The sequence below is a fragment of the Panthera uncia genome, chromosome A2 (assembly GCF_023721935.1).
Source record: "Panthera uncia isolate 11264 chromosome A2, Puncia_PCG_1.0, whole genome shotgun sequence".
NCBI classification, from domain to species: Eukaryota; Metazoa; Chordata; class Mammalia; order Carnivora; family Felidae; genus Panthera; species Panthera uncia.
The window spans coordinates 152,095,695-152,107,362 of NC_064816.1; the positions used below are offsets into that span (position 1 = coordinate 152,095,695).

Here is an 11,668-nt window from a genome sequence, read left to right on the forward strand (position 1 = left end):
ATCTGTGAAATACAATTCCCTGTCTGGTGACTAGAAATGGACAAGACCTAAGGTGTTGGGGTCTCCAAAGGAGACACTGAGCTCTGTCGCTGTATTTATTAATAGAGCGACTTAGGGCTTTGTCTTGCCAGAAGTTACATGTGGATGGGGTCAGCAGATGCAAAATGTCTCTGGTCTAGAGGAAGACCAGTTTACCATGATGCCACAGTTTACCTGTTTTCTGATAATTGGTGGTTATTCACCCCCTTCCCCCCAGTGGAGATGAGGAGGTAACTAACATAACGGGCAATCCAAAAAGCCTCTCTCCTGATGCCTTTATGGGAGTGGAACCATGGCTTGCAGATTTCCTTTAGCTTTCTTACGTTGTACTTGGTCGTGCCTGACTGCAATAGCATTACTAGGACAGGATCAGGTATAGGGGACACAGGGTATGTTTTTCCTCTGTGATAAATGGCGGCTGACCCGGTGACTGCCATTATTTCCAAGTGGATAGAGGCAGTGTCAGGAATAGTGCCAGTGGGCTTGTAGGAGACAGACACGCCTCATGTAACTTGAACTGAAGAGGTCTGTGCGGCACAGGGTGCAGAGAGATGCAGCCTGAACAGAGCAGGAAGACACAGGTGTATGTAGAGGCTGTCCATCCTGAGGACATGAGAGTGTGTGTGGGGACAGGGCCAGGACAATACAGATGTGGGTGACAGAAGACTTAGGGCTTACACAGTCTTCTTAGGCCGGTAGGAGCCAAGTTTCACAAAGTGTTTACGGCGAGCAACTACAGTTATTTAATGTGTGGTTGAGAGAATAGGGTCACGTCACAGTATCATCCATAGTGATTATAGTATTTTGTACTTAGGTCTAGAAATAGGGAGCAAATCACGCACCATGTCAGTTAACTGGAAAAGGACATAAAAATTCTTCTACGCAAGTATGCTTATGTTAGACGTGGCTCTGTGCCCCATACAGATGGGATCTGTGTCTATGGGGTGCCCAGGAACCTGTCACACGCTACATCTGTGGGGTGGCTGGGGACCTGTTTGGTTATATTAGGCTCTATTGCGTAGAAACTGCAAGGGCGGCTTATGGCCTGTGTGCACGTGTGGATGGGTGCCTGTGCCAGCGTGTATATGTGTGTGCAGTATCTCAGCAGGACAGCAGACGTTTTGGGTGCTTGGCTCCCACGTTAAGCCTAGAGAAGATAGGAAATGTGCGGGTCCAGGGGCAGCTTTGGGTTCCGTAGGCCCCTGGGATCTTCTCTAGGCCAGCCACCTGCCAGCTTCTTCCAGCAGGACTTGGGGCTGCTTCTCACAGACTTGCGTCGGGAGACCTTGGTTTGAGTTCACCTGTACCATTTGCTTAAGAAGTCTGAACAAGTGCCTAGGTTATGTGACCTTCACTTTCCTCATCTGCAAGCGTCTCTTGTATGTCCCTAAAAATCCTTCCAGCTCATGAATCCTACATTTCTCTTTTCTTCTTTCTCTTTCCTCAGCAGTAATTACAATCCCTAACGCTTCTGTGACCCTTAAAGTTGACACTGTACGTTTTAATGTTATTTGATCTTCATTAGAACTCCTTGCAAAGAAAGAATTTAAACCCTTTTTAAAGATAAGAAAATGGCCGTTCCAATAAATTGCAGGATTCCTACAACTGTCTGAAATTACAACGAGCAGAACTAGCAAGATATGTAAGAGACCAAACTAAAAATCGAACGATGTTCTTTTAACTCTGTTTTCTTCCTCTCTTCATCCATGCAATAAATCTTTGTGGCGAGCAAAGGAAGCTGCAGGCAAAGAGACTGAGCAGCTAACATGGCAGTGTTTGAGCCCTGATGAAGTTCATTCTCTAGCCCGGAAAATAGACATGAACTTGGTAATTACAAGTGCAGTGAGTGTGAGAGAAATAAAGGGTTCACTGGGGCAGAAGAGGATGCCGAGCACAGGAGCAGCAGAGGCCCACAGCATGGGAGTAGGGGGTTTGGGGGCAGAGGGCAGTAAGGCAGAGGCCAGGCATGGAGGGCATATAATCCAGGCTAAATGTTTGGGTTTCATCCCATTGGTGGTCGGAGGCCACTGGAGAATTTAAACTACAAATGGGGCTTTTCAGGATCACTCCCATGCAGAGCAGAGAATGCCTTGGGAATAGGGCAGCAGGGGTGCCTGGGTGACTCAGTTGGTTAAGCATCTGACTTCAGCTCAGGTTACAATCTTGCCATCTTGCCGTCTGTGAGTTCGGGCCCCACGATGGGCTCTGTGTGGACAGCTCAGAGCCTGGAGCCTATTTCAGATTCTGTGTCTCCCTCTCTCTCTGCCCCTTCCCCGCTCGCACTCTGTCTCTCTGTCTCTGAAAAATGAATAAACCTTAAAAAAAAAATTTTTTTTTAAAACAGGGCAGGAGAAGCTCTGTGGAGGCTGGTGGCCAGGCTGTACCCCAGGTGGCCTGGTAACAGAGGACAGGAGAGCGCACCAGGGGCTAGCAGTGCGGATGGAGAGATGTGCACAGACGTGAGGTGCATAGGAGGTGGGCTCAACAGGACTTGGCAACGTGTGCGATATGGGGCAGGTGGGGCCAGGAGGGAAACAAGAATTTTGTTCTGTAATTGAAAACCATTTACTGAGCACTTAATGTGGGCCGGGTATTGGGCTAGGTGGAGACAGTTGAGCGAGACGGATGTAGCTCTTGATCTTGTGAAGCTTACCCCCTGTTATTTGGGATAGATGGTAAATCAAGATGCACACAGAATGGTAACCGTACAAATGCTACAGAGGAGAAGTGATGTGAACGATCTCTGGTAAGTGGTAGACAGAGGAGCATAGTGACCTGGTCAGAGGACTGGAAAATCTTCCAGGGTTAAACCAGGAGTATGTAGTCTCACAAATAACAAGAAAGAGTGCTAATGTTAGGAGTATCCAGTACCGACAAGAGCCACGACATTGGCGATTGTGGGGGCGGTGGGTAGAGTGGTACCAGTGAGGCGTGGATAGAGGCAGGTGGAGAGGTGAGGAGGTGAGGACCACACGCATGAACAATTCTTTTACAGTTTAGATGAGAAAGCCAGGGCCATGCTTCAGTTGTGGGATGGCTCTGACAGAGAGGGGGCGAGGGGTGAGAAGAAGAGAAAATCCATGCCACAAGAAGCCGGGCTAAAGAACATGGCGCCTCAGGGCAGGGACGCCTCTTGTGCTCTCAGAGCAGGAAGCAGGAAGAGTGGAAAGAGCCAAACACAGAGCGCTCTGAATCACAAGGAGTTGAAGCAGCTCCTCTCTCCATTGGTTTCTAAATTCTTTGCAAGGTGGGGGATGTGGTATTCTTTTGGAAGTGAGAAGACAGGTGGGAAGGTCGATCTTCTGAGAAGTGATGGGAGGAGTTCATAAGGTTGTTGAAAGCAGCGGGGAAAGCAGTATAAGAGAGTAGCGGGTACCCACCCAGCAGGTGTCCTGGACCTGGCAGAAAGGGGCAAGCACCATGTCTGCTCTGGTTCTAATCTACTGAGTCTAGTTATCATTCCGCTTTACAACAGCTGCTTCTAAAATTGCATACAAAATTATTAATGAGTTATAAGGCCCTGCTAGACACTCTAGAAGAAAATAAGATGAGTAAAATCCAGACTGTACATAGGGAGATAACACTACGCCTGAGTACCTCGGACTCACTTGCTACAATGGCCGGACCTATTTTAATCCAATCGGCAGCTTTGGAGGAAGATTCCGCCTTCAGACTCTGCTTCTCTGGGCTGTTAGATCTAGGGTGTGTCACTCACAGTGTCTGGGAGTTATAGGGGACTGAGTCACGCTTGGTGTCCAGAGAGTAGACCGGGAGAGACAGTATGACCTAATGCAATCTGGAGAGTAATGACCCCTGGGAGTGCTTGGTGCTCTTTGACAACGGTCTCACCCTCTAATTGAATCATTTATTATCTGTCTCTTCCACAAGCCTCCATGAGGACACAGTCTTTCTCTGTCCTGTCCACTGAATGCCCCGCACTTAAATATTGGTAAATATTTATTAGATGGGTAAATAAATAAGCCTACATACATTTTATAGAGGCTTTTGCTTACTTTGTTGAGTATCTTTTGTCTCAAAGAATGACTCTAAGTGGAACCAAAGAAATCCCCCACTCTCGTCCTTGCTGCTGTGTTCCTTTGATAGGTAGAAGCAGAAAGGGTGATGGACACTTTGTGTTTTGTTCCTCTCTAGGGCTTCGCCCTGATGCGGGCTGAGGAGCCCCCACTCAGGGCCTCGACCCCCATCCCTGCCATAGCAGAGCTCAGTGTTACCCCTGAAGCCCTCAGGGGGAGCAGTCAGACCGCCGCCTGGGGGCCCGAAGGTCGAGAAGGCTAGGTGCCATCCTGTACCTGGGCAGAGCGACGCAGACTCTCGGAGGCGCAGCAGAGAGACCTAAGGGATGTGGACAGCTGTGCAGCTGAGAGCATGACCTCGTTCCCCCAGGAAGCCTCTGCAGGTGCAGAGACCAACCAGGAGGACGCTGCGGGTGAGACCTGGGGCACTCCAGAGCATCCGGAGGTGGCGCCTCAGAGCCCGGAGGACGGACGGGCAAGGACACGGGCTCCCGCAGAGCCCGGGGCCCGTCCTGCCCAGGATGAACACCTGGACATGGTCCCGGTATCCAGTGAGCTGGGTGGCCGCGAGGAGATGGAATTTAGACCAGAACTCACTTCTTTGATTTGGGGAACGGAACGTGCAGAAGAGAAGGGGGAGACTTTTCCAGACACCTCTGCTCAGCCCAGATTTGGACCTGCCTGGGAAGAGCATCTGTCAGAAACCAACCAGCCACGGGGCTCCGTCAGGCAGGGGGAAGAGCTGCGGTCTCTGGGGGCGCGAGAAGGTCAAGGGAGAGGGGCACTCGAGGGGCTGGAGGAGCAGGGGCTAGCGGAAGTGGGGTTCCGGGACGGAGGAACTGTCAGGGAGGGTGGGCATGTAGGGGAGCAGGAGCAACTGGCAGAGCCGGAGAAGGGGACGGGGGGAGAACACGGGCAAAGCCAGGAACAGACACCAGGTGATGTGATGCTTGCAAAACAGAGAGAAAGAACGAGGCTTTGTGGGGAATTGGAAGGTCTGCGCTATGGTGAGGAGGAGAGGAAGACTCGGGGCCAGCGAGGTCTACAGCAGGGAGAGGAGGGGAGGAGGGCGTTAGGGGGGACAGAAGAGGGGAGCGTGGACGCCCCGTATGAGGAGAATCAAAGCCTGGTGGGGAAACCAGGGAGAGTAACTGGAAGGCAAGAAGGTCAAGTTCTGCAGGGGCAAGTGATGCTGGGGGAGGGGCAGGTAGAGGAGGCGGGGTCAAGTGAGGAGGAACCAGGGAGTTGGGTTGGGGACCCGCTGTGGGCAGAGGGCAGACAAGAGAGTACCAGAGAAGGGGAAGCCCATGATGGTCTTTCCACACTGGCTCTGGTAGCCCCTGAGGTCTCTTCTCCCTGTGACTTATTTCTAGACGCCTGTTACCCCATGACCAGTACTCCTGGGACTCAGAAGGAGCCTCGGGCTGAGGAACTATCCCCTACAGCTCTGGGTCCTACACTGGAGCCAGGAGGATGGTCCTGCCAGCCCGTTTCTTTACCTGGCTCTTTTCCTGCTGGGGAGTCACCTGACCAAGAAGCAGCTCAGGATAGCCAGCAGGAGGGATCTGAGCCTAGGAAGGGGACGGTGTTCGGCGTGGGGACTGAGATGGCCTCTGCCAGTACATCTGGGACTCCTCCAAGGACACCAGACTCAGCTCCTTCCAGTCCTGCTGAAGTTTCCCCCAGCACAACTACGTCATCATCTGCCAGCTCCCCACTTGCCTCTCCCAGGAGGGAGCCGTCTCTTGCTGCCCATTCTCTAGAAACCTCCAGAGCATCTGTTTGGACCAACAGGGCATCTCACTGTGGGGCTTTGGAGACTCCCGCTGCTGCCCTCCATGGCTTCCCCTCTGCAGAGGCCGCCGTGGAAATCTCCACCAGCTCCAGTTGGGCCAGCCCTCAGAGCGCCCCCAGCCACCCTACAGGGGCTGTCCAGCACCTGAGGAGCAACTCCTTCCCGGGCTCTCATAGGACAGAGCCGACTCCGGACCTGCTGGGAATATCACTTTCCTTCTCCCATTCAGAGTTGCCCCAGAGGCCCCCCAAATCTGCCGTCTGTGGCTCTGTGACTCCAAGAAGGGACAGGAAAGGTGGTAGGGACCACAGGATCATTCCAGAATCCCCTAGTTCATTATCCACTCTGGGGCAAGACTCTCAAGAATTCACTTCAAATCCAGAAATGTCCAGCAATCCCCACAGCAGCCAGCCGTGGGGCTCCCCACACACTTCAGCCTTTTCCCCAGGGCCTCCTGCCTATGGCTCTTCCCCACCCCTTGTCTCTGTAGATATGAGGATGCATGAACCTCTGCCCCCCCCTACCCCAGAGAAGAGGCGTGTCCAACCCTCCATGGTGGAAAGAGACAGCCATCTCCATGCAGGGGTTTCCACACTGAAGCGGTGTGCCCATCCTCTTCCATTGGCCCCAGGTTTGGGGCTACATGGCCCCCCCAAAGGCCCACTTCCCCCAGTTCCTGACCCCCTTGTGGCAAGGCAGCACCGACCTCTGCCCTCTATCCCAGACACGCCCCACCCTCCTCAGACCTCGTTCTCCCGCAAACTGAGATACAACAAGCCATTACCCCCAACCCCTGATTTGTCCCAGTCCCACCATCCTGTTTCTTTTAGTAGTGCAAGGATCTACAGGCCTCTACCCCCTGTCCCTATTATGGATCCCCCCACTGAACCACCCCCATTACCCCCAAAGTCCAGGGGGAGGAGCAGGAGCACTCAGGGAGGACTCATGAATTCAGGGGGTCAGGGCAAGCCAAGGCCTGTTTGTCAAGAGTGGATAGTCTCCACTCCCCATTCTGTTGGACGTACCTCCTGGCCCCCAGCTATGGGTCGATCGACAGATTCTTTGGCTTCTACCAGCAGGAATAAGAGTGAAGTGTCCCCTGGCATGGCTTTCAGCAACATGGCAACCCTTCTGAGTCCCTCTTCCCCAACCACGCCCTGGAATCTGGAGCTCCAGGGACCTGCCTCTGAACCAGGACCCTCAGAAGAGTCTGAGGCCCCTGCCAGAGGATCTTTGAGAAGAACAGCCCCTCAGGAAGGAGCCAATGGCCTGAGGAGGTTGGATCGAGGCCAAGCAAGGCAGTCAGACAAACTCAGCCATCCCCACCTGGAGAAGGCATCCAGCTGGCCCCACAGGCGAGACCCAGGGAGACCCCCAGAGGGCGGCAGCGGGCAGGTTGCAGACCCTGGCGAGGGGTCCAGTAAGCACAAGGGCTGGAATCGGCAAGGCCTGCGCAGGCCTTCTATCTTGCCTGAGGGCTCTTCAGGTGAGCAAGGAGCAGGGATCACGGGGACACTCGTGTCAGACCACGCTTTCTCCAGCTCTTTCCACCTCACTCATCTGTCCCCAGGCCTTCTGCTCTTCCCTCTGCTGGCTTCACTCCTCCACATACCCAACCTCAACTCAGAGTGTTGTGGTGCTCACTGGAGCACTCTGCCTTCTCCTTCCCCTCTATCCGTGTCACCCGCCATGGTGTTCTTTTATCGTGTTTGTTTTTCCCAACTCTTTGGCTCGGTGTCCTCCTAGTAGTAGAGAAAACTTCCTCTTCTTGTCTTCTGACACCAGGGACGAGGACGTTACCTGGGAATAGTGTCCTCACATGCTTTCTGCTTGGTCACTGTCCTCCCAGCTGAGCCCTCATATCCCCCCAGATACCTACGTCTCCCACTTTAGGTCTTTCCTGCTTTGGCTGTCAGAGTGTGCCTCTAAAATCCCGTTACTTCACCATTTCCATTTTCAGAGACAAAAGGTCCAGCCGTAGAAAAATCCCCTGGCCCTTCAGACACCATCGTTTTTCGGTGAGTCATGTTTTCTCTTAATAGACACACTTGTACTGTCTTTTCTGAGGATACCGAGATTTCCATTAGTTGCCAGGGGTTCTGGGACCCTGTCTCTTCCAGAGATGGGGAGGGGAAGAGACATAGACCAGGATTCCAGAGCAAGGGCATCTTTTATCTTCCTGGTTCCGTCAGCTGGGTCTGAATCTCCCATCCTCCTAGGTAGGCCCGTTAGCCATGAACTAACCGCCCCGTGGAAGTTCAGTATGTCTTCCAGAAAAGCTCTGAACTGCCTAAAAATGGGTCGGGCCACAACTTGCCTCTTCAGGGGATTCAGCCCTGACACCCCAGCACACATCCCAGAAATCAGAGACTATCTCATCTCTAGTCACCTGGGGCTTCTCTGCCTCAGTGCCCAGCAAGCACCCCAGAGCCCTTCTTGCCTCCACAGGGAGAAGAAACCAAAGGAGGTGTTGGGAGGCTTTTCAAGACGCTGCTCGAAGCTCGTCAACTCCTGTGAGTACCTTGAAACAAAACCGTAGACCCGCGTGGCTTGCTGCCCAGCACTGGCGCTCATGGCTCCCCACTGCGGGGTGGTGATATCTGTGGGGAGAGAGGATTGCCAGGAGAGCCAGAAGCAGTTTGGCGGCTTCTGTCTCTGTGCCTCAGCATCCCTGTCTCTCTCGTTCTCTCCCTCTGCCGTGCTGCCTCGCCCCTGCAGCCCATCTGCTTTACCAGGAGTACAGCGATGTGGTTCTGAACAAGGAGATTCAGAGCCAGCAGCGGCTGGACAGCCTGGGAGAGGCGCCCGGGCCCGCCTCCCCCCGGCAGCCCCGGAGGGCCCTGGTCTCCTCGGAGTCTTACCTGCAGCGACTGTCCGTGGCCTCCAGCGGCTCCCTCTGGCAGGAGATCCCGGTGGTGCGCAATAGCACCGTGCTGCTCTCCATGACCCACGAAGACCAAAAACTGCAGGAGGTACCGGGCAGGGCAGGGGCGGACTGGAGGGAAAGCAAAGGCTCTCATTTCCTGCTCGCTACCGCCACCGGCAGCAAGAGCAGGCTGTCCCCATCACAAACCCACCATGTGCCCCTGCACCACGGCTATCGCTCCTCTCCACTCCTCTCCACTCTGATGCGTCTGAACTGCTTTCTGAACCTTCCCGCTGGCCCTCCTCCCCGCTTGCACTTGGCACGGGCCACTTCCTCCCACCTGTCACTATTTGGGGCTCGTAGGAAGTGACTGTGCCTCTGAATTTGTTGGGAGGAGTGTGGAATTAATCCCTTCTCTGCTGCTTCAGTCTAGGCTAAAATTTCCCTCTTCAACCAGGGTTCCACACGACACTGGAGGTTTTCTCTTCAACCAAAGCACCTGCAGTGGCTCTTTTGCTGAGTCCTTTGTAGCTGTCCTGTGGTCCACTGGTCTCCTAGAGGCTTTGGAATGACCATCAGTCTCAGCTCGGTCCTTAGACCCAGTGGCAAGGCTGTTCGGTGTTTATTACCGTTAATAGGTTTTACGTGGAGAACTGCTCTTAATAATAGAACCTTGGGGCGCCTGGGTGGCGCAGTCGGTTAAGCGTCCGACTTCAGCCAGGTCACGATCTCGCGGTCCGTGAGTTCGAGCCCCGCGTCAGGCTCTGGGCTGATGGCTTGGAGCCTGGAGCCTGTTTCCGATTCTATGTCTCCCTCTCTCTCTGCCCCTCCCCCGTTCATGCTCTGTCTCTCTCTGTCCCAAAAATAAAAACAAAAACAAAAACAAAAACAAAAAAAATAATAGAACCTTTCTTCCCAGGAAGACAGTATGGCACCATGGAAAGGCATCATGGAGTCATGTTTGTGTATCTGGGTTCCGGAGTAAATGACCTGGTTGTGAGCCCACTTCTCTGTTTGCTGGCTCTTTAACTTTGACCAGATTACTTGCTCTTTCTACCTCTCTGTTTTGCCATTTGTAAAACTGGGTCACCAATAGTCAGTGGGCGAGCCAAAAAAGATAAGTGCCCAATGCACAATAGTCACCCAAAAAATGTTTTCTACTGTACTTTAATTTCAAGTCAGGCCAACCTGGGTGTGAATCCTGGCTTCACCATTTAGTAGCTGTGTGACTGCAAGTTCGATAACTTCGCTAAATCTGTTTCCTCACCTAAAACTCGAGGATACTGATGTCTTCCTTTCAGGGTGGCCGTGTGGTTTAAATGAAATGTCCCTGTCTGGCTTTTAGTGTGAAGTCTGGTGCCTAGTTTGATACATATTACTTCCAGACTCTCCCTCTCTCAGAGGTGGGAAGGAGGAAAATGTTGGCCAGAAGGACTTAGAGATAAACAAATCAAACAGAGGCAGCTATAAATGTTTAGGTTTTTTTGAGACTCAGGCTTGGGGCTCTTGTTCTGACCTCAACTTGTCAAGCATACAGAGGATATGTAGGAAGTCAGTGATCTGCCCAATACTTAAGGACCAAACACCAGGAGAGCGTTTGGACCCTGGCTCTCTCACCAACTCCAGCATACTGGGAATCCCACCAGGGCTCCTGGGCCAGCCCTGGTCTCCGTTTCTGAGAAGAGAAGCCTCTGTGCTTATATGCACATAGTCCTTTCATAAAATAGCATTTCTGGGGTCTACGAAGTGCTTGCACCAACCCCATTTCTGGTGACTGGCACAACGTCTTTGTGACATGGGGGTCACTGTACCTACACAAAAAGGCAAGAAGCTCTGAGGTTCAGTGAGGTTAAATGAGCCACTCCAAGTCCTATCGTCAGTTGAATGTTGGAACCAGGACTCAACCGTCATTACCAGGGTCATTACCCAGGTGTGTGCGTGTGTCTTCTTTGCCTTTTCTGTTCTGTTCGTGCATCTACCCCGAAGCTGCATGCTTGGATGAAGAGTAGGAGTGGCCCAGCGCGAGGAGGACAGGGCCGTGAGCCATTGCGCCCCCTGCTGGAAAGTCCACACAAGTTCTCACGTGCTGGACCTTCTCCATTAAACCTCAACAGCACCAACTCGTTCTCAAATATCCTCCTTGCGCCCGTGTTTCCCCAAACCTCAAATCACCTTCATCCCCTAAATCTGTTCCTCTTTCAAAGTCCTGTGGCTCAGAGAGTGAGTCAGTCCGCCATTCATTCAGTTACCAAACTCCAAAGCTGACACATTAGCTGTGACTCCGTCTGCTCTTCCAGCCCCCGTTTCTAGCAAAGAACCAAGTTCTTCCGAATCTGCCTCCTCAAAAGTTACGAAACTGGCCTACCTCTCCCATCCCCGTGGCCATTCAGGCTTCTATCTGTCACCCGGAATTACTACGACGGCTTCCTAACGTGACACCCCTGCCCCTTCGGCTCTTTTCTCCATGCCGTGCTCAGAAATAGCCTTTACAGAAACCAAATCTGATCAGGTTATTTCCCTACGTAAAGCCTCTTTTAACCTTCCCGTTGTCTTAAGTCCAAACCGTTTTACCTTGTTTACGGAATCCTCCAGAAGACACCCCATTTACCTCTCCGGCTCCAGCTCCTGCCACTCCTTTAGTATAAATACTTAGTTCCCCAAATCACTCAGTTTACTTAAGCTTCTTGAAAGTACCTTTTTCTCTTCTACCTTTAGGGGCTTGTACACATTCTTCCCTCGGCCTCAAATGCTCTGTCCCTGTCCTCCTGATACCAGGTTAGGCTCTGATGTGACTGCAAGCTATCAGAGAGGGTCTGCCCCCTTCCCTGCTCTGCCCCTCGAACATTATGCAGTGGCTAACAAGTGCCAGGGACTCGAGAACGATTTTATTTTATTTTATTTTATTTTATTTTATTTTATTTTATTTTATTTTAT

At 52.4% G+C, this 11,668-nt stretch overlaps 1 protein-coding gene across 1 annotated transcript in view; it reads left to right on the top strand.

The window, feature by feature from the left end:
- Positions 1 to 1,626: 1,626 nt before the first annotated feature.
- The window catches only part of ARHGEF5 (Rho guanine nucleotide exchange factor 5), a 21,223-nt gene continuing 11,181 nt past the window's right edge, over positions 1,627 to 11,668 (top strand). The window contains 5 exon segments of the mRNA XM_049642035.1: positions 1,627 to 2,514; positions 4,192 to 7,354; positions 7,829 to 7,886; positions 8,317 to 8,381; positions 8,587 to 8,840. Of these exon segments, the coding sequence (XP_049497992.1) occupies positions 4,204 to 7,354; positions 7,829 to 7,886; positions 8,317 to 8,381; positions 8,587 to 8,840 (3,528 nt within the window). The 5' untranslated portion in view covers positions 1,627 to 2,514; positions 4,192 to 4,203.